This window comes from Hippocampus comes, unplaced genomic scaffold, assembly GCF_001891065.2.
Source record: "Hippocampus comes isolate QL1 unplaced genomic scaffold, H_comes_QL1_v1.1 scaffold318, whole genome shotgun sequence".
NCBI lineage: Eukaryota > Metazoa > Chordata > Actinopteri > Syngnathiformes > Syngnathidae > Hippocampus > Hippocampus comes.
Window position 1 is genome coordinate 62,873 of NW_017805777.1, and position 26,530 is coordinate 89,402.

Consider the following 26,530-nt stretch of genomic DNA (forward strand, 5'->3'; position numbering starts at 1 on the left):
CTCCCAAACTGTGGTGGTCAGCAGCTGTAAAAATGCATTCTCGCCTTCAGCCGAACGTTGACAAGACGTCCCCTCCCCCGGATCAAACATTGACCGGCACGCGGCAAGACACACTCTGGATCTATTTTAGGATTACCTTGTCCCAAGTTTACCGGCTGGATAGATGAAATGAAAGAATGGAAATGATTGACGGGTGCTCGGATGGACAAAAAAACAATGACTGATGGATGGATGGACTGATGGATGAGGAAACGACCAGCTGAATAGACGATTGGATGGATTCATTTCATGATGGACGGGCGGGAGAATGATGAAACAGATGTATGTGCGGCATCAGGAAAAACTGAGGAATGGATCGGTGAACGGATCGACCGAGGAAAGAATGAGTGGACGGATGGGATGAAACATGGAATGGACGTACGGATGGATGAGGAAATAACGAGACGGATGATGGATGAAAGAATGGACAATGGCTCAATGGATGAGCACATTCATTGAGTGTTGAAAGAGTGGATGGACGCACCAATGCTCAAAGAATGCATGGATGCATGACTGGCAACATTGATGGAAGAAGGATGGATGGATGGATGGATGGACATCGGATGTGAGGATGGGCTGCTCTCGCGACTCGAAATGGGTGCTTGGTGTGTGTGCGAACGTCGATTGAGGGGTGACCTGTCCAAACACGGGCAGGGTGGACGCATGTGTGGGTGCATTTGAATGAAAGGGGAAGCAGGATGACGTGAAGCTTGTTTTTATTTCACTTTCACACCTGATAAGTCGTCTTAACAAGGCCTAACGTTTGGCAGACGTCGGCAGCGTTCCATATCAGCTTGAACCTCCGAGATCTGGACGCCCTTGAAGGTCCCGGTGACGGTGGTCCACGTGGTCTCCCCGTTGCGGTAGGTGCGCTTGAGGCGCGCCGTGTACGGGACGTCCAAGCTGTACTTCTTGCCCTCCATTTTGATGACGCACGAGTGACTGGCGGGCACCGTCGTCTCCAGCGTCAGAGAGTGGGTGGTGGTCTCCGAGCGGGTGTCCTCTTTGTTCAACCTGTAGGTGAAGGAGGCCCTGAGGTCGATCTTCCCTTGGGCGATGAAGGGGATTCCCGTCTCGATGGTGGTACCGACTCCCACCGTGAGGGCGAAATTGATCTCCCACTTTTGAGTTGACGTGACGCTCTTCGAGAGGGTGACCACATGCGTGGCGGACTCACACTGCCCGTTTGAAATGCTGTTCCTGTTCAAGACCTCGGGGGGATTCTCAATGGATTTGGCAGCCGCCATCTTGTACTGGACGTCCATCAAGTGCTCTCTCTTGACGTCTCTCATGGTCTCCAGGACCATGTAACTGCTGTACCAATAACGGCTTCCGCCCCAGGGAAGATTGAACACCTTTTCGCTAACCTTGACTTCCCCCAGTCCGTACTTATTCTTACCGATGTAAATGTCGTTGTTGGCGCAGATCTTTACCGAATTGTGTGTCACTGAACCGCCGTAGCCCTCTTTCCACTCCAGAATCTCAAAGTCATCTTTGTTGACCAGGACCTCAAACTGCGTGGAGCTGTAGCCCGACCCGTCGGAGGTGAAGGCGCAGGCGGCGATGTCGAGCGTGGAGTCGTAGTAGCCCGAGTGGCAGCCCACTTTGCAGATGTAATCCACGCGGTTGAAATACGAGTTGTGGATGGACACGGCGCCGTCTGGGAGGGAGCCGCCCCACCGCTTCCATTCCAGGCTTGTTTTGCCAAAGTCTGCCGGCGGGTCGCCTTGCGCTTTTCGAAAGAAGTGTGACGGTGGCCTCGGAGCACTTTTCCTGGGCACGTGTTCCGGACGCCGGTTCCCCAGACTCGCATCGAGAACGGGAGGCGGCACTGTTGTGGGAAGGAGAGAAGAAAACAATCAGAGCTCGTTTTCCCAGGACTCCAAAGGGGGAATCATTGGCAAAGGTGGGAGAGCTCGGAAGTCTCAAGTCGAAAGACGTTTGGGCATTTATTTGACTCTTTCCCAGTGTGTCCTCATTGTTTTATTTGAGCGTCCTGCTCATTTTACGACTGTGTCTTTTGTCATTCCAATTGTGTCGTCCTCTTAACGTGTATGTTGTTCAAGTCTTGCATCCTGGCGGTTTTTCTACTGAGTCGTCTTCGTGTGTTATGTTCCTTATTGCAGTGCGCCCGAGTTGTTCCACTGGTCTTTTATCAGCACGTCAAGCGGACTCCCCGCTCAATGTCAATTGATTTGACTTTGGTCTGTTCGTACAATTTCTATTCCCACATGAGCCGATGATCTGAACTAAAGGCAAGACCCGTGCAACCCAAGCCTACCGAGGAAACGCCTCCTTTTCACAGCCAAACAGGCAAGTCTTGCCGTCCAGTTTCAGTCAAAGACCATTGGAAGTCTTTCATGAGTTTTAGTCAGGAAAGTGCCAAGTCTTCAACTGAACAATGTAAGTCATGTGACACAACCCCCCCCCCCCCCCCACACACACACACCCACACACACACACACTTCTGGCAGTCCGTGCCAACTTACGAGCAATGTCAACGACCTCTGTGACCTTAGAATCCACCCACGAGGAAGCCCTCTGGAGGCTGCAGATGGAATACTTGAGAAAGCTTGAACCTTGGAATCAAACACACCCACATTCGATGGCATTTTGTGTCCTCGTGATGTTGAAGGCAGGGGTTCTCAAACATTTGAGAGTCCGCTGAAGGAATTTTTTTTCAAGGAACCTTTCTAACCCAAATGCCAATTCAAAGTTGTTTACATGGGTACCCCTCCGTCTACCGGGGCCACATGTGATTTTTAAAACCAAGACCAGATGTGCCAGGTGATGTTTATTCCGTCGTCCCCCGAGGACTCGAGTTTGAGAACCACCGGCCGAGCACCGGGCAACATGTGACCGCACCTGAACTTGGCTGTTGATCGCAGTCGTTGGGGCCGGCGCGGGTCCGCTGCAACAGAGCCAACAGCACAAGAGGAATCCACAGCTTGGCCATCTTGTTTCGGTCCTCAACTGGACAAGAGGGCATCGAAATGACACGGCGCGAGTGAATCGCGACGACGAGGGCGACAAACGACGTCGAGGGTGTCATCAAAGGCCAGGACGACAAGGAGAGCCACTCACCGCGAGTCCGAGTGTGTCTATGATTGCCAGTGGGCAGCCGACACAAATATGTACCTTGAGCGATGTCTGCACTTTGACCAGTGCAAACACATCTTCAAACGGCACCACACTCCAAATCCCTTTTTTCTCAACGCCGTGCGCAGTTAATTCCATTGTTGTTGTTTTTGTTTTTTTTGTTTTTTTTTAACGGAACAAATTAGAGCAATCCAAAGGTTTCGCCCTGTGGGAGTCGCCAGCAAGATGTCGCATTTATGAGTCGCACGGGCTAACGTAGCAAAGCTTCGTCCCGACGTCCTTTTTGTGACTTCCGAGCAAGATCTGCCAACATTTGCCCCATATCAGACTTCCAAACAAGAAGTCCAGCATGAGACGACGACGTGAAAGATGGTGATTCTTGAGATGTCCGTCACCGTACCTTCTAAAAGACACGCCCAGTATGAGACGTTGCCATTAAGGTGTCCCAGACAAGACTGAGTCCATTCATGACATGTCCCCAATGAGTTTGCTCATGAGACAATCGGGATTTTTAGGAAGGTGGGGGGGGGGGGGGGCAAAAAGTGGGCATCAGGTCAACATTGACAGGCCTGGTCGAATAGTTTGGGTCAACTGTAAATCTATTTTTTGTGGACCTGATATCGATTTGATTCCACTTTTTGTCATGTTTTCCTTGCTAACGTCTGTCCCGTTGACTTTTCACGTCTCCACTTGTGGCCGTCAACGCGTCCATCAATCAGCAACCGCTTGCGTCTCGTCCACGTGTTTCTCGTTGTCTCGTCCGTTGGCTTAGATTTTGTTCCTTGCTTCCTATCAGTCCTTGTCGGTTTGTTGTTGGTGTTTGCTCCCAATTCAAGACGCATCCCAGTGTTTGTGACTTTCAATCTTGGTTTTGGACTTGGTCGATTTTGTGTTGTTGTTGTTTGCTTCCAAGCACTTTGTTTCTTGCCTTTTTGTTCTTTGAAAGGATTTTTATTTTCTGAATGTGCCCTGCCTCGCCAGGCACCATCCTCCTTTTTTTGTCCTCAAGCTCATTCTCAGTGTGACGAAATACAAATATCCAGTGGCAGGGAAAAAAAATAAATCCCAATCACAGGGGGCACTTTTACAAATTGGCCTTGCACGAGACGTCGCAACATGTTGTGTCAAACGCTGCCGGGCTCAGGCGGAAGTGGGCATGCGTACCGAGACGGCAGTGAATCATCGTCTTGATATTCCAAACGTTCCCTGCCAGGCGAGTGGAGCGCAGGAAAAAGAAGCTGGCGGCCACCGTATGAAAAATGCAGCAGCGCGTTTGGTGGCACACGCTGATCTTCACGTCACCCGCCATCACACGCAGTGCGTCCCGCTTGTTCCCGCGAGCTGAAGGAGCCTGCCTGGTGGGGGGTATTACTATCAACTCGGTATTACTATCTCCTACTCCCCAATTCCGGGACAGCAAAGTGGAATCTACGAAGACTCTTTTATGTGTCACAGTTATCACTCCGGTGTCGCTTTTCTGTACGCCAAAGGAGCAAAGCTTGAGTATCTCGTTTTGTCCTTGCGCACCTTTGTTTGCTTGTTTGGCGGTGGCACTGGGGTGGGCGGCATTGAGGGGTCAGGTGTCAACCCCCTCCTCGCCTGAACCGCCTGCCAGCCTCCCATCCATGGCGCAAGAAACGCTCGGGCCACCGGCGCCAATATGCTAATGTCGCTAACAGTCGGCGTTGAATATTCACGAGGCACAGTTAGTCCGCAACGTCCCATATGAGACGATAAAATGGCCAGTGGAAGGTGTCCTGTCATGCTGAACGGGATGAGCCGAACCCAAACCCACCTCACCCTCAGGCAACCCGAATATGAGACGTGAGATATCGTCAGTGAGACGTCCATTTGATGACACATCCCCGGAGAGTTGTCCAGAATAATGTCGCAGAGCAGCTGTTGCTGAAGACACATTGCAACTCAGTGTCCCGTTATGAAACTTCCTCATGAGATGTCCCATGAGACTTGACTCAAAAAGATGTCCTGAGGGAGATGCTCCTAAGATGCGTTCAAATAGGTTGTAACTCAGTGTCCCGTTATGAAACTTCCTCACGAGATGTCCCATGTGAGACTCGACTCAAAAAGATGTCCTTGAGGGAGATGCTCCTAAGATGCGTTCAAATAGGTTGTCCCGTATGAGACTTTCGAGCAAGCTGTCCCATGACGAGATGTCCTGAACAAGTTGTGGCATATGGCTCAGACAAATCAAAGGGTCTCGTATGAGGTATGCACAATTGAGACGTATCATCTCTTAAGTACATGTTGCATATGAGGCGTCTGACAGGTCCCGCCGAAAGTGTCCCGTATGTGACAACCCAAACCAGATGTCCCCTATGAGAGGTCTGTGAACAAAGGGTCTCGTATGGGGTATGCACAATTCAGACGTATCATCTCTTCAGTACATGTTGCATATGAGGCGCCTGACAGGTCCCGCCGAACGTGTCCCGTATGTGACAACCCAAACCAGATGTCCCCTATGAGAGGTCTGTGACGTGAGACGTAAGCCCCATACAAGATGTCCCACAGCGTACCAGACAACGCAAACGAGACGACCCCAGGAAGACCTCCCATGTCCCGTGTGAGACGTCCCCAATGTCGTCCTTCCATACGTCCACAACGACACGCTAACAGCCGGCGCTGAATATTCACGAGGCACAATTAGCGTGACGGACACCGAAGGGCACCGCTGAGCTTTTTTCTTTTTGCCCGGGATGACTCGTTCCTCGGCCGCGGCGGGGGTTAGAGGCCAACCACGGAAAGATGGCAGCAGAGGAGGGGGAGCTTTCAAGGCGCCCCACCCCACGTAAAAGCCTCCTCATGCGGCGACGTGCCTCCTCTCCCGTGCGCTTCACTGGAGATGAGCCGGAATATTCTGCCTGGAGAGGAAAAAAAGAAGAGGCTTCTTTTTTTTTTTCCTCCTCCAAAAGTGGGGTCAGAGTGTTGGAGAGCCTTCAAATGGAGATGTTTCCATTATTCAGGAGATTCACAGAGATGCTCGCCCTGCTCGCTCCCTGGCATCAAGACTCGTGTCGGCTTCAGCTCGCTTTTGTCAGGGAGTCGCCGTTACAGTCACTCTGGGGGGAACCTTCATCATCATCATCATCATCATCATCATCATCGTCCCGTTATACCCGTTGTGCTCCCTTTTTTGCCTCCAAAGGCGCTTGGAAGCAAAAGTACAATTAGCGTTATTAACGAACAAGAAAACGCATTTCCAGTTTAAGAACCTTCTGTATTTGGAGTGTCATGTTCAGCTTTATAAAGAGAGCGAAGCCAAAATGAGATGGGCTTTAGAACCGGCGTGGCGCTAACACCGGAACGTAGACACGGCGAGCGACCAACCCGGGAAAACAGACATTTGCAGGTTCTGCTGCGTTCACGTGTCTGATTGCGCTACGCCGAACACTTGCTGTCAGCCAATGTGTGCGCGCGTGCGTTTATCCTCGTGAAGCTTCGAGCGGAGCGGAAGAAATTGGGAGCGACAAAGATACTTGTCGACAACAAGCTGAACAAACCTTCCCTGGGCGCATTCCTCTGCCTCGTTGAGCCCAACATGCCGCGTTGCTGTACGACGAGCTCGCAAGTCGTACGGCGGTCGGCATCCGCGTAAACTTTTGCTTTGCTGTGGTCGTCGCTGACAACTTTCCAGGTCCAGGACCCCAATGGGATCGGCTCTCGAAGGTTCCGTGTGGTCCGTTTTAGAAGCCGTCGGGTCACTGGCTTGGAAAGCTAATAAGAAGGCCGCATTCAAAAGTCTCTAAAATCGTTTCACCATCTTCAGATCCTAGAGGCAAGTTAGCTGCGGAGCCTTTGTCTCCATCTCAGTGATCGAAAACCGAAGCTCGCTGGCTTTGAAGCCTAATAAGAGGGCAGATTTTGAACATTAGTGGGATCGAGTCTAGATCACATCGTCGGAACCTTTTGTGGGATGAAGCTCAAGAACCTCAAATGGTCATCGGGTTCGCCTCGAGCTACAATGCCGTCAGCGCTGGAACCCCGAAGGTCAGCAGGCTCAGAACCCGACACAAACAAATATCTCAACTCTACACTTTAAATGTCTCCGGTTCTAGAACCTGACATGGGATCAGATCCGAGTATTACTCTCTCTCGAGAACCTAAAACGAGGTCGTCTTCAGAACTTCCGTTCATTTCAGCAAGTCAATGAACTCGAGTGAGGTTATTTTGTCATCCAAAGCGTCAGCGGCTTTTGAGCTTGCGGTATGATCCGCATTGGAACCCAGAGCGTCACAGGCTCTCGAACCCAAAGTGAGATCAGAAGCCTGAGGACTAGACTTTGCCCAACTCAACAAACATCATTTCATCAGCTTGAGGAACCGAGAGTGAGGTCATCCGCAGATCCAGAGCATCTCCGGGTCAGGAAAAGTCCTCGGAGTGAATGTTAGAACCCAAAACCACTCACGCGAACCGGAGTCGGATCAACTTCGGCCTCACCGGTGCAGAGGACCGAGCAGGATCTGCGCCATTCGGAGAGTCCCCAAGGCCAGAAGCATCAGTGTGACTGCAATGACGTGCGCGGCGCCGCCCGGACCGCACGTCATATGGCGGGCTCTTCATGATTGTTCCTTCCACATTCATTTGGAAAGGTCACGGGCATGGCGTCAATGTAGTTGTGACACCGGCGAGTGTCGTGTGGGTCCGGTGCTGAGTGTGCGCGCGCATCGGGGGTAAAAGGAGTAAAAGGAAGCTCTCATGAATATTACACACTCTTGTCTGCACAAGACACTGAAATCTCAGCCTGCTTCCACCTCTGAATTATTGACCACCCGAAGCATTTTCCTCTTCTTCCTGCGCTGCCTTTTTTTTACTTTGAGATACAGTGAGACATCGGATCTTAGTGAGAGCTCGTTGAGTGTTAAGAGTAGGATTGATCACCAATTGATGCCAGATCCAAAACGCTGAAAACGGTCCACGGCGGCTCAACGCAAAAGGACAACAAACACCGTCGGACAAAACACAAGACACAAGCACCAAAAAAAACAGACGTGTGCCAACAATGGCGCCATCTTGAAATCTATTGAGATGGTCATGAGATCATCACCAAATGGTGACTTCGGGATATACAGTCAAGATGTTACTGAGATATTGATTGGCAAAATTGGGAGACAAAGATTTGATGGGGATATTATTTTCATGATTTGTGTGCGGTCGAGGACCCAAAAGCGGGGAGGCTGGAGAAGCGTACTAAGCAAAATCTATTCACGAAAAATACTTGCAGGGGCACACTCTGCGGCGGCCGCAGGACCTGCACCATTGGGAACAAAGACGGGTGGCGGCCGCAGGACGTGCGCCGCCATTCCAGGAACAGGTGATGGCTGTGAGATGTGCACCGCTGGAGCCCGAGGGTTGCGGGATCAATCCTCCGGTCCTGCGGGTGCCATTTTTCGTCGGATTGTTCGGTCAAAGGTTGCGCGTGTTCGAGTCCCCGAAATCCGGGAGGTCGGAGATATCGATGGAATGACATATGGATGAGCCGTTACTTCCATCGTGCTGGTACGTCACAGAGATAAGTCCGATGCTGGGGAAATATTCGATTAAAGCTGCTCGAGACATGATTGGTAATAGTGAGATGCCGGTGAGTGAGGTGGTCATCGCATATGAGTGTGGTTAAGATCATGACCGAGATCGTCGTGAGATACTCATGAGACCAGTCGGCCAGCCGGGAGGCCGACTTTGGAACTTCTTGGGTGACTTTGGGCTCATCCAACTGGAGCAAGGTGAGGATGACGATGAAGGTCTGCGAGCCTCCTGCTGCAGGTCTCGGCTGTGACGTGACCCGCTCGGCCGCGCGCGCGCACGCAGCCGGCGCGTTGCCGCTTGGACGTATGCGCGCACCGCCGCCGCCGCAGCAGCAGCAGACGGGAGTCGAGTGGCTGTGCGCGGCGTCGCAAGGGGATCTTTTTCTCCCCGCAGGAGCTTCTCATCCCACTTTGGACTGCTTTGGCGTGTGTGAGAGTGTTGATGGAGAATGTTCCGGAAGGGAATCGAGCCACTTTGGGCACTTTTTTTGTGTGCGTGTTAGGGGTGCGTGTGTTTGTTTGGGGTTTTTTTTTTTCCTTTTCTCTGAAGCACTTTTCCCACTCCTGGTGCACGTGCGTACTCATTTGCAAGTGGAACCAGCACTAAAATGATGGGTAAGATCTGTGTGTGCGTGCGTGCGTGTGCGCACGCTCTGGATGGATGCAAGATGACGATGGATGGATGGCAAAATGAAGACACCGTTGGTTCGAGATGAGTCTTTCATGATTGAGCAGCGAGCAAGGCATCGATAATCGCAAAAGATGTGTCAGGGAAGTTCGTGAGATTTCAATGAGGATTCCGATCGTAGCAAAAAAGCAGCGAGATGGCCTTGCGGTGAGCAGTCAGAGCTTCAGAGATATTGTTGACGATATTAGCGAGGTATTGAGGGATCGGCGAGGTGTCATCCAGATGGTCGTAAGATTCCTCAGGAAGCGTTAAGATAAGCGTGAAATGTTAGCCACGTGTGAGTGAGAGAGTCGCGAGATAGAAACGAGATCGTGTCGAGAGTGTTGCGGGATATCAGTGAGCTTTTAAGATCGTGGTGAGATGTTGTTCGGGTGTGAATGAGCGAAGCTATTGAGGTACACGTGAGTTATTCGTGAGGCAAGAGTGAGAAAGTAAGATACTGTCGAGGAATGCTCAACATAAAAGCAAAATGAGCTACGGTTAGCATACTCGTAAGATATTAGCAACATGCGAGTGAGACTCTCATGAGATATTCAGATGCCAATGGGAGATTTATGAGTTATTGTGAAGAAAAAATAGATTTTTGTTTCATGTTAGCGAGACGACGATGGCATATCAGTGAAATAATAGCGAGATTTGATCACGGTGAGGCGCCATATGTCACGCTATTCCCGAGATAAGAGCAAAAGCGTACCAAGAGATCGCTGTGATATTCGGCAGACGTTGGCCAGTGATTTGACATTCGTGCGGTCATAAAAAGATGTGAGCGTGACCACACTCAGATATTCGTCGAGAGATTTCAGGAGATTACGACTGAAATCGTGTCAAATTTTCCGAAGGTACAGTATGGGCAAAATAATGGGTTCCACTTAGCCGCGGCCTAAGTGGAGGACGGGGTGGCAAAGTGTTCAAAATATCTCTGTGAGACGTTCAGAAAAAAAAAAAATTGTCGTGAGAAAAGTGTGGTGTATTTGCAGCAGTGAAAGCGCTGCTTTTTGATGCAGACCCGCTGCATTAAAGATGCGATGAATGAAGCGCGCGTCGTCGTCGGCATCGTCGTGGCTAACACATGAGCGCACGTTGGCTCGTGCCGGGTCGTCACCTGGCGCCACCTTCGCCAAAACACCCCACGAACCCGAGAAGACGAATACGAACCCCTGGTCCTTTTCTGTCTCTTCTGCCTTGCCGCCGTCCCGACTGTGCGGACGGTCACCCCGGCTCTCGCCGCCCCGCTGCAGGCTGTTGATGGAGAGCGTTTCGAATGTCAGCCGGGACAGTGGTCATCGCTGGTGGAATTCTGGCTGCCGTCATCTTACTCACCATTGTGGCCGTGCTGTGTTTATGTAGATTGCAGGTACGTCCGCTGCCTTGACATGATTCGATATCTCTGTGACAAAGTGTAACACGATGCGGCTTGGGGCAATGAACACGTAATAACCACTGTTCGTTAACACAACCGCAAATAGTAACGGTCGCCGTCACACGCTGCGTAACGCACTGTGACTCGTTGTAATTCACACTGGAACAAAGTCACACATTGCAAAGCGCTCACTGGAACGCCACGTGAAATACAGCGGCTCGCACTTGTCGCCCGTCTCCCCTTTCAGTATTACTGCTGTAAGAGGGAGGAGTCCGCGAAGGGGGAGGAGGAGGAACCGGAGCTGTCCACCATGTCGCCTTCGCACCCCCTGGCTCTGTCGGCGCCCCCGACGCCACCCACCCCGGAGCGTTACGGCGACGAACCCGAGACGTACCCGCCCACCTTCCTGACCGAGGCCAACGGGCCCGTTAGCTTCACGCCGCCGCCGCCTCTGCGCCGCTGCCAGCGGGCGCACGGCTTCTGCCCGGCGTGCGCCCGCTGCACGCTGCCCTTCTACCTGCACCACCCGGAGCGGCTCTGCAACGGAGGGCGAGGGCTCGCCGGCTACCGCGGCGTGCACCAGGACCCGGAGACGCCCGTTGCAGACCTGGCCGGCTTCTACCGCAAGCTGGACCTCATCCGCTCAATGGCCACGCGGGAGGCGGTCACGCGCAGCGTCAGCACCGACGTGTAGGGGCCTGGGGGCCGCAAACCACACACTGAGGGCTTTTCGAGGAGGGCCAGGCTGGGACATCATTCAGGATTACCTCTCACACGTGTGTAAAGTTCTCAGCTCTCAACCACTGAAATGCTCTCATGTTAATACTGGCACGCAGAGTGTTCAGAGTGTTTCACAGTATGTGTGAGAGGTCACCCTAAATTTTGTCCCTGACGGCCTCTCACACTTTTCCATGCCGCCCACGCCAGATGCCAGTCGACCGGCGGCTGACTTGGAACAAACTGTCAATTCCTCAAAGCTTGATTAACATCCCGGCTTGTTACAAGGAGCCTCGTTCACCTTTGAACCCTCCTCCGATGTTCATTTCTTCGCAACGCTGTTGACGGGTCAGTATGACCCGCTGTATGTTTCGTTGTTAGAAATAACGGCATGCAAATCAACTGACAAAAAAAACGGAGGGTGAGATGATGAGAAAAAATCAGGCAAGTGAAACAAATTGAATGCCAACCGTTGAAAAAAAGTTAGTTCGGCGTAGCAATACGTGCAAATGCCCGCCGACGCCACACAACTCGGACACCATGACTGCGAAATAATTGTACGCATTTTTCGCACTTGTTTTTCCATTTCAGGAGCACAAAAGTAAATGCCAATGCGAGCACATCATTGACAATCTACCAAGTTGAGGCATCCAGAGACAATGAAATAAAGCTGAAATTAGCCCCGCCCACCACAAAAACATTTTGGATTGATGTTTTGATCAATAGTTGATGATACCTGACACTCGTTGCTTCTTCAGCACGTTGCCATGTTACGCGGTGTTACACACTGTCACCCACACAGTGACGCACTTTTGGTCACTTTTGATTTTCGAGTGAAGTACAGCCTAAAGAGTTGTATCGCGAGACATTGTACATGTAACAATACTGTCACACGCTTTGTAACACGCACTCGCTTATCTTGTAAGACACTGTCAGCCAAACTGTAACCGAGACGGCAAAATAAATTGTAACGTACGCTGTAACACACTCACTTCATCTTGCAAGAAGCTATCTGTTTACGACCCCACAACGCGCTAACTTGTAGTCAACCACATTGGAAACACGGACACTGTGCCAGGGCGTTATACACTGCCGCGTAACCTTTAGCACAGTGGTCCCCAACCTGCTTTTTTGTTTGTTTTGTGTGTGTCACGGACCAGTTGAGACGAGTCCGCAGACCAGGGAGGTCTGGTGGCGCGAGGCCTTTTCAAGGTTTGAAAAGCAATCTTAGGATCTTCAAACAAACTCTAAAATGTAGAGAGAGCCAGTGAGGGGATGCCAGAGTGGGAGTGATGTGCTCCCTCTTACGAGTAGCCGTCACGAGGTGAGCAGCAGCATTATGGACCTACTGGAGATGCTTCCTGGAGGACTGGCTGACTCCAAAGTCAAGTGCGTTACGGCAATCCGGCCGACATGTGACGAAAGCGTGACTTCCTCTTCCAAAGCGCTCACCAAAGAAAGGGGAGGCTTGACTTTAGCCAGCTGCCTAAGATGAAAGACGCCGGATTTGACGACTCATAACAAATACGCCTTGTAATGTAAACATAATCATTTTGAAGTTATGATCCGACATACGACGGTAGCATCATTGCTACTTGCAAATGTGACTGATCCAAAGATGACACGATGGATGTTTGCTTTCATCCTGTGGCCGCTGGCTCGTTATTAGCTAGCGAAAAAAAATGCGAACGTTGACGTTAGCATTTTTTCATGCTTTCCACTCGGGTGCAACTCATTCAAATGATGCAGCGGGTTTCTTCTCTTGGAACTTCTCTTGTTCGAATTGCTTCATCTTCGGAAGTCGCGGCTGCCCGTCAGCTGCGAGTTCGGTCAATTTGTTCCGATCACTTTTTATCGATTGCTACTTCTTTCACTTCCTGGCCGTTTCTGTTCGTTACAACTGACGAACCAATGTTAGAAGACGGGCTCCGATTGGCGAGAGTCGCGTACAATTCCACCGCGTCTGACGGGAGTCCATTTGCTCACGGCTTGCAGGTCTCCTTCTGCGCAGCCCGGTCCCAAACGGGCTGAGGTCCGATACCGGTCCGCGGACCCCTGGCTGGTGAGGGGGAGTGGGGGGGTTGCTTGGGCTGCTCCTAGCGCACACTTTGCCCACTTGGGTTCTGTTGTCCGACACTGTCAGCCCAACAGTCGCACGGTGTAACGCACTGACGACGTCAGCCTGTCAGCCACACGGGTGCAACGGGGACAAATCGCGACCCCCCCTTTTCCCTCTGACTGCTCTCAGAGAGACGGAGCGTGAACATGAAAAGTCAAGCAGAGAGAGCGAGCGCCAAGTGGACAGTTTCTTGTCTTTATTATCAACAACGTGTGTCCGCGTGCGCTGGCGCGTCATACAAAGAGGTCTTTGTTATATTTCGATCAAAGACAGGAAGACGAGCACGTCTGAATACATTTCAAGTGTCAGGTTATCTCGGCTCCTCTGTCCGCCATCATCGTCGTCTTCTTTTTCTTTTTTTTTTTTTCCCCTCTTCTTTTTTTTTTTTTGGGACCCGATGAAGAAACGTCGGGTGGTCGTGCTAACATAAAAAGAAAAAAAGTGTGTGTGCGTCGTGTTATGTGTGTGCGTGTGTGTGAATGTGTTTGTGTTTTCTGTGCGATGACTAATAAATACGCCGATATGCACATTTCACTCAATGTCACCGTTAAATAACATGTAATATGTGAATGGAAGAATCGTCTTGGTCAGAGAGACGCTCGTCATTCCCTTTTCAGGCTGCAGGAGGAGCTTCGTCTTCGTCTTCATCATCGTGTCGGTTCAAGTTTAAGGGCCCGAGTAAGACACGCGTGTGGGCGAGAAAGGGAGGGACGATGGCATGCAGAGAGAGAGAGAGAGAGATTGATGACGAGAAGAGTGGAATTACGGGAAAGGATTTGAGAAGGAGTGAGGGAGGAAGTGATGGGTCTGAGAAACGTGGCGGGAGAAGGCTCGGGGTCGCAAAAGAGAGCACAATGGGGGGGAGGGATGGATGATGGGACAAAAAGAAAGTGGGACAGTGAAAGACTCAAAAGGCAACGGGGGGGGGGCAAAAGTTAAGGTTTGAAAGGAGAACGAGATAATAAAGAAAGAAAAAAGAAAGAATGTGACGGGTAGAAGGAGAATGAGGGCGTGACGTGAAACGACAACAGTGCAGGATGCCAGTATTGACCCAAAAAGTGGGCGTGCCCCGTGTGAGCAACTTTTGGTGCGCCGACGTTGTGTTTCCACAATGTCGACGTTGCACCCCGAGCGTGCCGACGAAGAAAATCCACGTGCGCAAGCGGCAAGTCCGGCAAAGGCGGCGCGGGTCGGGGTTCTAGGAAGTGGGCGGTCGCAGGGAGCGGCAAGAGTGGCAGCAGGCCTTGCTGTAGTACCAGTGACTGCACAGGTTGACCTTGAGAGCCAGCAGGCAGTTGGTGGTGGGCCGGTCCTGGCAGCTTTCATCTGAACACCGACAGACAAAAAAAAAAAAAAAGTCATTGATATTTGAACTCATAAGTGTAAACAGTATTCTTTATCCTCAGCATAGAACGGCAAATACGATGACAGGTATGTGACGAGAGCTGCGCTTCCCTCCAAAAAGAGGCGATTGGCTCTCGAAATCTTGATACACGGGATACACCGATTCAGGGTTGGTTCGTCCAAAAGTGCGGGAGCGGTTCGACGGGGCTCGATGGTTGGGGGCGGACTGACCTGGCGGCTCGGTGGGACACGGCTGGAGACTGCACGTCTGCTTGGACACGGGCTTGGTGAGCGGGTCGCAGCCGCGCACCAGCTCGCGGTCCTGATAACACTTGACGTCGCGCATCCTCACGCCCACGCCGCACGTCTTGGTGCACTGAGCAACACGCAAGGTTCCGTGTTACAAGCAGGTTGGCGGACACGCGACACACGCCACTTGCACACTGTGAACACCCGATGATGATACACGCTAAACACGTCTCGCACGCATGCCGGACAATGGTTACGTACAGGTTTGACCCGTATCGCACGTTACATGCAAGGCGTTAAGGACATTCCACACAGGTTGCACACACATGCGACATACAATAGGGACCAAACAGGCATGTTAGGGACATGTGATCCAAATCACATGTTACAGACCTCGCAAACCTGACATCCATATATCACGTTCGAGATGTTACACACAGACACGTTACACATCGTCGCTGCCTTCATCGTGGGGGTGCGCCGGTTACAAATGTTACCGATTGCACGTGCCACATGCGTGAGACTTTTCTAGCTGTTGTGCGGCATGCACGTCACACGACGCTCACGCCACGCAGGCGACACGTCACACTCCTCGCCCGCCACACACCGGGACAGATCACCTTACCTCGGACCAGGGCGTGGTGTACCACTTGAAGCACGGCCGCTCGAAGCAGGTGCTCTCGTCTTCGGGCTTCTCTTCGGCGCCACACGCCTCCCCGTCCAAGACCAGGAACTTGCCGCCACTGATGCCCACGCACTGGACGACCCTGCGCTTGACGCCGCGGCCGCAAGTGGTGTTACACTGCACACAGTACGCACGTGTTACAGGCCAAATTTGCACAGTGTGGAGATGGCCCACACGTGACGTGCAGGTTTCGGGCATGTGACATGCACGCAACAGACACCACATAGCGGTTCCACAAACATGATGTGCGGGTTTCACTCTCAACAGGGTTCACCTTTTCCCAGTCCTGATTGAGCCAGTGGGCGGGGCAATCCCTCCCCCCACAGGGCTGGACAGCGAGCGGCTTCTCGTCGCCGAGGCACTGGTCCTCGGCCACCACGCGCCCATCGGGGGTCTTGCAGTACACGTGGCGCACCATCCTCCCGTGCGGGCACGGGCCCGAGCACTGGGCACAAGAAGGCGCAAAACTGAACGCCGCGTCACGGCGGGGTTTTTGGTTCACACCGGCCGCGTCGTGGCTTCACTCACTGGCCCCCACTCAGACACGGTCCAGTGGCGTTCGCAGGGCGGGCCCGTGCAGTTCTTGATGCTGGGTGGTCTGGTCGCGGGGTCGCACGGGCGGCTTTCGTCGGAGCAGCGGACATCCCGGGTCACCTGATCTCTTCGGCCACACTTGGCGGAACACTGTGTTAGCACGTTAGCATGTTAACAGCCACCTCTTTTTGGCTTGATTACGGGTCAGTTCCCAATGTAGCCAAGGTCACGTCAATACAAAGAGATAGAGAGAGATGCAGTAAGGGAAAGACGTGAGCATTTTACTCTAGCTAGCCTTGCCAACGATTAGCAAAAACTGAGAAACATTGTGAACAGTTCGAGAGACATTGTAGAGGGCGACGTACCTCGGTCCACTCGGCCACCTCCCACTGCGGGCCACAAGCGGGGCTCTTGCAAGGCCGCCTCTCCATGGGTCTCTCCAAGTCGGCCACGGTGCACAGGTCACTATAGACGGAGCTGTCCAAGCCGGGTGACAGCATCTTCCAGCATCTGACCTGCCGGAATTGGAAGCCCTCGCCGCAGGTCCGAGAGCACTCGCTCCAGCTGCTGGCCTCCCACCTGAGGGGGAACCCGAGAATCATCCACTCGCATTATGGCAATCGTGTACACTACACCCAAAAAGTTTGCCATATTGGGCTCTGGGGTAAAATTTCAGCGTGAACCTGAAATGCAAGAGAACCTCACTATTGATTTGGCAGCACAGTCATATAACACTGTTCATCTTTCATGGATTTGCAGTTTCACAGATTTGTTTTTCATGCCTTTTTGGTAGTCTGTATTGCCAGGGTCAGTTGTAGTGAAAGTTCTCTTATAGTATCCGGTTCTGTTGTGTTATCTTGTTCTGTCAGGAAAAATTACTGGTCCATTAATGAACACCTGTTTGCTGTTCAGCTCCTTGTTTGAGGAGAGCAAATTGTGCAAAAAGTATGACGAGTTCTCCCGAAGAGGTTAGCGTGCATTTTAGGTTCATTGTGAAATTTCACCCGAAAGCCCGTTTGCATGAACCTTCTGTCAGTAGCATACCTGGGCTGACACTCCCGCCCAATGCAGAAGTCGTGGACGGGCTCTGGTCGGGTCAGCGCATCACAGTACATGTCGTGCACTTCCGCGCCATCGTAGCGGATGCACGTGACGAAGGACCTGGAAATGCCTGAAAGAGATCAGCAGTCATCGCTAAACGCATGTGGGCACGGTCCTGGTCCAGATTTGCAAGAACGCAGCGGCCCGGGATAGGGTACCAATGGAGCAGGTCATGCTGCATGGCTCCTGGGAGGAAAGCTTCCAGCGGTACATGTCGGCCGGACTCAGCTTCAGGTTCTTCTGGTAGAGCCGTGGGTTGCCCCTGTGGAATGGTGCATCCTCCGTTAAGACCAGCTACGAATTTTAGGCACCACATGAATTGAGACAGACCCCAAGGATGGCTCTCTGAAAAAGCAACAGATTTCGAGTATTTCCTGGTTCTGTGCCAATAGCAGGTTCTGTTTTGTTTTGTTTCAATACCTTGTTCTGTCGCACTAACTGCTTCTGTTGTTGGACATGTCCTGTTGTGGTCCTTAGCTTTGTTCCATGACCCGCTTCTGTTGTAGTACATACTTCTCTGGTGTTGGCTGGCTCTGTTGAAACACCTGGGTCTGTTGTCCTACCTGGTTCTCTTTCAATATCGGGGTTGGTTTTAGGCTAGTACCTGGCTCTATTCCAGTACCTCTGCAGTACCATTTCTGTTAGGTTCATCAGATCTGTTCCCGTACCTAGTCATGTCTGAGTACCCGCTCGTGTTGGATTATCCGGTCTGGTTGCGGTACCTGATTTTGTTTCAGTAATCCGTCCTGATTTAATACCCGGTTATGTTATTACGTGGTCCTATTCTGGTACCTGGTTTGGTTGGAGGACTTGCTTTCCTTGGTTCTGTCTGTCATGTGAACTGACTGGTCTATGACCAAAGTTCTGGTGCATTACCTGGTTCTGTTGGAGCGGGCGCCGGCCCTGGCCATGGCGTGCAGCGTCTTGTTGTGGTAGACTACGTCTGCGCCGCTGTCGTTGCGTTTACGTCCGAGCGTGAACTGCAGAGTCCGGTTGCGTCCGAGTGGTCCGTCGGACTCAGGGTCGCCGGGGTCCGCCTCAGCCGAGAACAAGTCATCTCCTTCCGTTTCCAGCAGCTGGTTGGTGGAAATATTGATGAGCAGCTCGTCTTGGCCCACACGTTCTTCCAGAAGAACCCTCCATATGAGGTTGGGGGCGTCGGCCTCGGGGTCCAGGGGCACGTCGACGGGTATCGGGTTGGCGGTGCTCCCCGTGCGGCTGCCGTTGCCCTCTGGTGGGCCAGGACGAAAAGTGTGAAAGAGACAAGCAAGATGTGAGGGGAATTTCCCCAAGAATCAACCATCACTCCTGGTGGGGCGGCATGAGGTTTGTGGCCCTTGTGTGAATTTCTTGGACAAAACAGATTTTTGAGTTCCTTTTCGAAATAGCCCGAACTAAACACAACGGACATCAAAACAACACCCTAAATGGACACACAGAAAGAGCGCTTGTGTGTGTGTGTGTGTAAAAATACACCTGCGTATTGTGTGTCGGTGTCACAGTGTATGTGTGCGGTCTCCTCGTAAACTTCGTTGGTCTCCTGCTGCGCGCCGCCCTCCATACGGCGGCCCCCGTCGTAGCGGCTGGCATTGGGCGCCGGCAAAGGTCCGGCTTCCACCGAGCTCTCGGCGCCCGTGTAGATGGGCGGCGGCGGCACAACTGGCAGGGAGTCTCTCAGGACTGTGTACTCATACGTGATGTATGGCGTTCGGCCGTTCTGATTCCACACCTAGAAGGACATGTCCAGGCTTGAAACCCTAACGCCCTGCTTGGAGCCCTACTTTTAACCCCCAAACGTGGCTTAAAACCCGGTTTTGAAAACACAACCCTGGCTTCAAATTTTAGCCCTGTTGTTTCATTTTCAAACCCTTTTCCAGGATTGAAACCCGAACTAAAAATCCAATTTTGAAACCCTAACCTTTGCTTGAAACAGACTCTCGACACTGCTTTGAACCCTAATTTGAAACCTTAACCGAGGATTTATACCTGATATTGAAAACCTAATCCTGATTTGTAACTTCCTAAAAACCTCCCTCATCGTAAATTTTAACCCTGTTGTCAGTCTTGACTTTGAAGCCCTAAACCAGGTCTGAAAGCCAACTTTGTATGGAAACCCCAATTCCGACCGCTAACTCTCATTCAAACCCCTAAACATGGTACCAGGATGTTGATCGGCTGGTCCAGGGGCCCTTTGGCGACGATGTACTCGATGCCCGTTTCGTAGATGTCCATGGGGCGGCGGTACTTGAAGACGGTACCCGCCACGTGGAAGTTCTGAGGGCTGTCCACTTTGTAAGCGCCGTTAAAGAAGAAGTTCCCCGCCTGGTCGGTCACGGCTGAAAGGAGGAAGCGGGTGTGGCTTTTTCTTTTGCTTTTTGTCCGAGCAAATGAACTTACGCGCCGGCTGTCAGCCAATGACTGACCGAGAACGTCGGCTGACTTTTTCCTTTCGATGACCTGGATGTCCCACGATCCTTCGGGGATTTGCGTGATGAAGGCATAGCCTGCAAATCAGGAGAAAGGAAACTGATCTGAGCGGTCTCGGCGGCAGCAGCAAACCGGGCAGCAGTGGGATCGAGCGAATTGGGCAGCGGTGGGGACTGGGCCTTGGTCGGGACAAGCGGCAACCAAGACTGCGGTGGCGGAGATCAGGCGTAGGAAGCGGTGGTGTGGCGCTAGCAGGCGCACGACATGCGTCGGTGGCGGCGAGCAACGTGCCCGGCGGACGGCATCGGCGAGATGGCGAGGAAACGGCGACGCGGGACGCTGTGCCCTCACCAAGCGTAGTGGCCCCGCGGCGGAAATTTCCGGTGACCCTGCTGCAGCTGCTGCCATCGCCCTGGCACACTCCGCATTTGTCCAGCGTGTTCGATGAGAAGAGAACGCCATCGCACCCGATTGGCTGGGAGACATCAAAGAAATCTGGTGATGTCAGCATTTTTTTCAAACACAGGGAAATGACCTCGAAATATGAACATACCATACATATAAACTGCTTTGACCCCTTTGCCGAGTCTTGAAACCCTGCGTTGAAATCGTGGCCGGGTGCGGACTCACCTCACACTTACCGTCCACGCAGACTCCGCGGTAGCTGCTGTATTTACAGGACGTGCCGTCGCGCGCCGCCACCATCAGCTGACGCTGGCCGTCGGCGGTGGTGCAGTGGAGATCGCACGGGTTGCTGGAGATGTGCACGTAGTCGTCTACACACAGCGCAGGACTAAGGTTAGCGCGAAGGCCAACTCCAACGTCTTCGCTAGTGTTGACGTTGCCTCTGACGGCAACGCTCACGTCTGCGCAAACGCACACCCTCGGAATCAGACACTCATGAAGTCGCCACCCCGTGAAATACGGAATCGTCCTTGAACTGGGAATGAAATGTCACTCCCTGTTTAGTCCCCCATTTTACTAAGCGCCGATTCCAACGCAACTGATTCAGTTTTTCAGGCCTCGACAGAGCTTGCTGACAAGCCGATCATTTGAATCAGGTGTGTTGGAGTAGGGAGGGACCTAAAACAGGAAGGATATGGCTCTCCAGGAACCGCAGTTCCCTACCCCTGTCCTAGACCCTAACCCGTAGATGTTGGAGTTGACAATGAAATGCCGAACCCTGTTTGAAACCCTAATTTCCAACCCTAACCCGGGTTTAAAACCCCAATTTGAAACTCGACGCCGAGTTTGAATGGCTCTTTGCGGTTTTCCATCCCGACCTGCAAGTAAGACCAAGTGCGTGGTACCTGGATAGAGAGGTTTCCACTGGTAGCTGTGGCCACTGTAGAGCTGCGAGTTGAAGGACCAGCACTGCTCCTCGCGGAAGCTTCGGCCGCTGGCCGGACAGTCCTGGCAAAGCGACAAAACATGACAGTCGGCGTCGGGCTGTATGTTTCTGGACGTACGTGTTGAGTGCCCTGCCCGCGTGTGACTGACTTGTGTGTTGCACAGGTGGTATCGCTTGGAGATTCCCGAGCATGTCATGTTGTCCTTGAACACGGCAACTTTCTTTCTTTGGACACCAAAAGGCACACGCGAACAACATTAACGAGAGAGCTCAGGCCTCGCCGTCACGGAGCGTCGGGGACGGGAGCCTCTTGTGACCTCTGTTTGAGGCAGTGCCTCTCCTGTGACTTGACGCCTCCGCCGCAGGTGCGCGTGCACGCCGTCCACTTGGCCCACTCGCCCCACCAGAACGCCGTCACCTGGAGCTCCTCCAGGCTGTTGGAGGCCACGCCGCCTTCTTCCTGCAGGAGCACACGTACGCACGCCGATCAAAACGTGATGATCAGTCAAAATGAAGATGGGCGGTTTGGCTCGGATTTCCGAGGAGTCCGGTATTAAGTTGTGTGAAGTCCATGAGCCTTTGGAGTTTTAATGTGCTGGGAAATGCAGGTACGGACCACAACAACCACAAGTTCCTGGAACTTGGCAGAACAAGGAAATGGAGAAGGGCGATGACGTTTTTGGACCATGGGAATTCTTGTCCAAATGGAGTTCCCAGGCTAATTTGTCAGAGCCAAAAGAAGAGCCTGCTGCCTGAGTGAGCACGTCAGCCAATCAGAAGTCAGTGAAAGAGCATTGTTGTGAACGTCCCCAAAAGTGCCGACGCGGCACTTTCCAAACATTCCCCGTGTGCAGCAGCAGCAGGAATCAAACCTGAGCATGCTGCTGGAATGTGAGGAGGGGCAGGGGGGCGCCGGGGGGCGGACAGCGCCCCTTCGTCACCCAATTTTTCTCCATGCTTAAGGAGAAGCAACAGGAAATACGAGGGGAGGCACACAAAGTCGACGGGAAATGAGACAGAAGGCTGGAGCAGGGTGACCCCGTGTTTGACCTGCAGCGGTGCGATGGCCGTGGTGGCGAGGCGTCCTGCGGACATCATCAGCATGACGACAGCCAGCAGGACCACGGCGGTCTCACCACACGTCTCCCAGGAACGCACACGCATCTTGGTGGACAAAATATAAAACAGCGTTGTTTGCATGACGGCAACACCAGCTGATGTCATCTGCGTCGTGGCATCGCGAACTCGTGTTACTGTTTGCGTCACGGAAACACGAGCCAATCGTGTTGTTAGCAAGACAGCAAAATAAATTGACATTTGAAAAGAAATCTAATGTTGTAATGGCAGCATGTGACAGTTGTTTGTCTGTTGCTGCTGTTGTTGTTGTTGTTGTTGTTGTTGAGCGACCTCCAACTGGGTCCCAAAGCGGCTCCCAACGCCGCAGTGACCCGGATACCTGCAGACCCAGTTGCCGGCCGTTGACTGGGAACTGTTCGTAGCCCAAAGGCACAACCAACACCACTTGGAGGTCGTTCCCGAGTTTTTTGTCTGTTGCTGCGAAGATGACAGGAGTACAAGCTGAAGTTGTTAGCGTGACGGGAACATGAGCGAAGGTTGGTGACACTGACGGTAAAATGAAGTTGACATGGGGTGAATGGCCAACCGAAGCAAAATAACACCTGTCGGGTCAAGAGGCCTTCCAATCAATTCGTGTATGATTGACAAGCTAACCGGCCCGTCGCGAGTTGATGTTTAGCTTGTTGGGTAACCACACAGTGAAAGTGAAAGTGAATTCTGCCTCTGTTTACACTTGCGCAACCAAGTGAACCAAAATAAGAAGCTAATGCTAGCCTGGTGGCAACATGAGCTAATGTTCCTGTTAGCATGACACCCAAATAAATGAACATCAACTCAACCATTTTCCCATCTGCTTGTCCTCGCAAGGGTCATGGGGGGGGGGGGGGGCTGGACCCTATCCCGGTGGTCTTTGGGCAGGAGGCGGGGGACATGCCGAACTGGTAGCTGGCCAATCGTAGATAAATTAACATTTTTCAAGAAAGCTAATGTTGTGATGCAACGTGATAATTGTTTGTTGCTGCAAAGATGACAGAAGTACAAACTGAAATTGTTTGCGTGACGGGAATATGAGCAAAGGTTGGTGACACTGACGGTAAAATGAAGTTGACATGGGGTGAATGGCCACCCGAAGCAAACTAACACATGTTGGGTCGATAGGCCTTCCAATCAATTTGTGTATGATTGACAAGCTCACCGGCCCATCGCGAGTTCATGTTTAGCTTGTTGGGTCACCACACAGTGAAAGTGAAAGTGACTTCTGCTTCTGTTTACACTTGCGCAACACAGTGAGCCAAAATAACAAGCTAAGGTTAGCGTGAAGCCAACATGAGCTAATATTCTTGTTAGCATGACACCCAAATAAATGCTGGAGCCTATCCCGGTGTTTTTTTGGGCAGTAGGCAGGGGACACGCCGAAGTAGTTGCCGGCCAATCGTAGATAAATTAACATTTGCAAAGAAATCTAACCTTGTGATGGCAGCGTGTGATAATTGTTTGTCTGTTGCTGCTAAGATGACAGAAGTACAAGCTGAAGTTGTTAGCGTGATGGGAACATGAGTGAAGGTTGGTGACACTGATGACAAAATGAAGTTGACATGGCGTGGATGGCCTTCCGAAGCAAACTAACACATGTTGCATTGATAGGCCTTCCAATCAATTCATGTATTACTGACAAGCTAACCGGCGCTGCGAGTTGATACTGGAGGTGGTTGCACCTCCTTTTCTCTCTCTCTCTCTCTCCCTCCCCCCTCCCCATCCCTCTTCCTCTCCTGCACACACACACACACACACACACACACACACGCACACGCACACGCACACGCACACGCACACACACACACGCACACACACAAACACACTAAGACTAAAGTAAACAGTCTTGACGGCCCCCAGGGGCCCCTCGCTGTCTTGTTATTACAACACTGGCAGTCTCAGCACCTACACACACACACAAACACACACACACACACACACACACACACACACACACACACACACACACACACAAATCCTCTGTCACATCCACATGCACTTGCGCCAGCTAACAAGCTAACTGGAACCGAATATTGACCAGCGTCACAAACACAAGGCAAGCTTGCTGTTTGTGTGGCGCTAACAAGAGCGCAAGTTTTTCTTGCTGTTGTTAGCACTGTGGCAACACGAGCTAATGTTTTTGTTAGCAAAGTTAGGCTAATGTTGCTCGTAACCTACAAGAATTTCTGATGGATCCTGTGAGAAAGCCGAAGAAAGAGCTTCTCATAAAACCTTGGCGGAACCTCCAAAAGAACTGCTGACGGACCCGATGAGAAAATCCATGGAAGAACCTCTGACAAAAATCTCTAATAGAATGAATGGTAGAACGTGAAATTTGTCGCGGAAACTCCAAAACAACTATCCATAAAACATCTGATGGATAGCACCGATGTAAGAGCCGCAATAAAATCTATGGCGCCACCTGCACCACAACATTTCAAACCATCTGGACCGTAAAGGACCTTATTGTTATGAAATCTCAGATGGAACGGAGCAGAACCTATAAAAAAAAAAAAACTCTGGTGGAACCTCTACAAGAAGTTGTGTCTGACATACTGAAGTATTCAACCAAAGGTTGAGGTTGTGCTGGATGGAACCGATGACAGAAGCACCCATAAAAACTTCTGGTGGAACTTCAAAAAGAACCTACGGTAGAACCTGTCTTAATACCTCACGTGCAACTTCAGACGAGCATCTCACAGTAGGAATGACAAGAGAGCCTTTCGTAGAATGGTTTAGGGACACGCCGAGACAACCTTTCAGAACCCAGGGAAGAACTTCCCATGGAAGTTGGAACCCATAAAAGAAGCTTTCATAGAAATTCTGGTGGACCCTCCAGAGTATGTCAACCAGAGCTACTGATGGACTCTACCGGAGAACCCTTAAAAGAACCTCTAAAAGGACTTGTGGTAGAAACTGCCATAAAAACCTCTTGTACAACATTTGGTGAATTTAGAGAACGATCCTCAAATAAAATGTCTGGTTCAAACTCTTGGAGAACCTTCGGTAGAACCTTTGATAAAACCTTCTGAAAGAATCTCTCAGACAAAAAAAAAAACCCAAACAAACAGGAACCCTCATTGCCTGTACATGTAACACGCACATACACTCACAGAGTACAGTTGTGTGGGTTTGTTTTGGTCTGGTGCAACACGCTCGTGCGTGCACACACGCAAACGCACACACACACACACACACACACACACACGCGCGTGCACACACACACACACACAACAGGTTTCACAAACTGACACGCACTCACCTCCCCCGCTGCAGTCCAAGGGCGTCTGACTTTGTGTTGAGGATGCCGCTCAGTGTGTGTAAACGTGTGTTGTGTGCATGTGTGCGTGCGTGTGCGTATGGGCGCACGCGCGCGCATCGGCGGTGTTGTGTTGTGCGTGTCTGCCGTTGAATGAGGAGACGCGAGTGTGGGAGCAAGAAAGCGTGGAAGGGAGGGAGGGCACAAGGAGGTAAGGTGTGCGCTCCCTGCATCCCTCTTCCTCCTCCTCTTCCTCCTGAGTCAGCAGGCTTTTCTGGGATTTTTTTTTTCCTTTTTTTTTTCTTTCTGGAACTTTTAAACGGGACCCAAAGTCTGCGGCTGGCCGTGGATGTGCACTTCACACCTCGCCGCTTCCTCCCTGGGCAAGTCCCAGACTTCCCACAATGCTACTCTGCGCCCCACGGCCCAGACGCAGCTGAAAGCGGGCCAAGAACAACAAGAACGTGAGTGGACGCTGCCTGGCTCTGAAAGGCCCGATATGGCATTTGCGCGCCACGCTTAGAGTGTGATAGGGGGCAGCATTTCACACCGTGTACGTTCACCAAACAGGACCTGAATATCAAAACTGGCATCACCTAAGGAAGAATCTCCACTAAAAACTGAAATTCAAACTATGGTGGAACCCGATACAAAACCTCTTGTGGATCTGCTAATGGGCCTTCCATGAGAAATGATGATGGATCTTATGGAAGAACCCTTGAATGTACCTCCCAGAAAATGTCTGGTGGAACCACTGGCAGACCTTGCGATAAAAGCTCTGGGACAATTGATGAAAAGTACCCGGGTGGGGCCACAAACAAACCTGGTGACAAAATTCACCATAAAAAATCTGGTAGAAGCGATGACTTGAATAAAGGACCCTGCTGTACTTTGTACAGCCCATGAAG

At 51.7% G+C, this 26,530-nt stretch overlaps 3 protein-coding genes across 5 annotated transcripts; 1 reads left to right on the plus strand and 2 right to left on the minus strand.

The window, feature by feature from the left end:
- Window positions 1-785: 785 nt before the first annotated feature.
- LOC109524643 (natterin-3-like) lies at window positions 786-2,995 on the minus strand. Its single transcript, XM_019884645.1, has 2 exons — window positions 2,905-2,995; window positions 786-1,870 (listed from the first exon to the last, which is right to left on the minus strand). The coding sequence occupies exons 1-2, from the start codon at window positions 2,993-2,995 to the stop codon at window positions 786-788; spliced, it is 1,176 nt and encodes a 391-aa protein (XP_019740204.1).
- fam163b (family with sequence similarity 163 member B) lies at window positions 1,628-12,439 on the plus strand. Of its 2 annotated transcripts, none has more exons than XM_019884660.1 (3): window positions 1,628-1,733; window positions 10,605-10,720; window positions 10,974-12,439. In XM_019884660.1, exons 2-3 carry the CDS (start codon window positions 10,628-10,630, stop codon window positions 11,418-11,420), a joined length of 540 nt encoding a protein of 179 aa, XP_019740219.1. In that variant the 5' UTR covers window positions 1,628-1,733; window positions 10,605-10,627; the 3' UTR covers window positions 11,421-12,439. The 2 variants fall into 2 exon arrangements, with proteins under 2 accessions (XP_019740219.1, XP_019740220.1); XM_019884661.1 differs by lacking the exon at window positions 1,628-1,733 and adding an exon at window positions 8,058-9,293.
- A 1,302-nt stretch (window positions 12,440-13,741) lies between these two features.
- ttc16 (tetratricopeptide repeat domain 16) lies at window positions 13,742-26,189 on the minus strand. Of its 2 annotated transcripts, none has more exons than XM_019884641.1 (19): window positions 25,626-26,189; window positions 22,304-22,418; window positions 21,571-21,713; window positions 21,403-21,478; window positions 21,213-21,315; window positions 20,533-20,678; window positions 20,254-20,377; window positions 19,899-19,979; window positions 19,636-19,811; window positions 18,952-19,204; window positions 18,352-18,706; window positions 17,634-17,737; window positions 17,419-17,545; window positions 16,740-16,953; window positions 16,369-16,524; window positions 16,115-16,285; window positions 15,781-15,957; window positions 14,601-14,888; window positions 13,742-14,477 (listed from the first exon to the last, which is right to left on the minus strand). In XM_019884641.1, the coding sequence occupies exons 1-19, from the start codon at window positions 25,853-25,855 to the stop codon at window positions 14,325-14,327; spliced, it is 3,192 nt and encodes a 1,063-aa protein (XP_019740200.1). In that variant the 5' UTR covers window positions 25,856-26,189; the 3' UTR covers window positions 13,742-14,324. The 2 variants fall into 2 exon arrangements, with proteins under 2 accessions (XP_019740200.1, XP_019740201.1); XM_019884642.1 differs by lacking the exon at window positions 13,742-14,477 and adding an exon at window positions 15,138-15,282 and having other exon boundaries at window positions 14,642-14,888; window positions 25,626-26,188.
- Window positions 26,190-26,530: the final 341 nt, after the last annotated feature.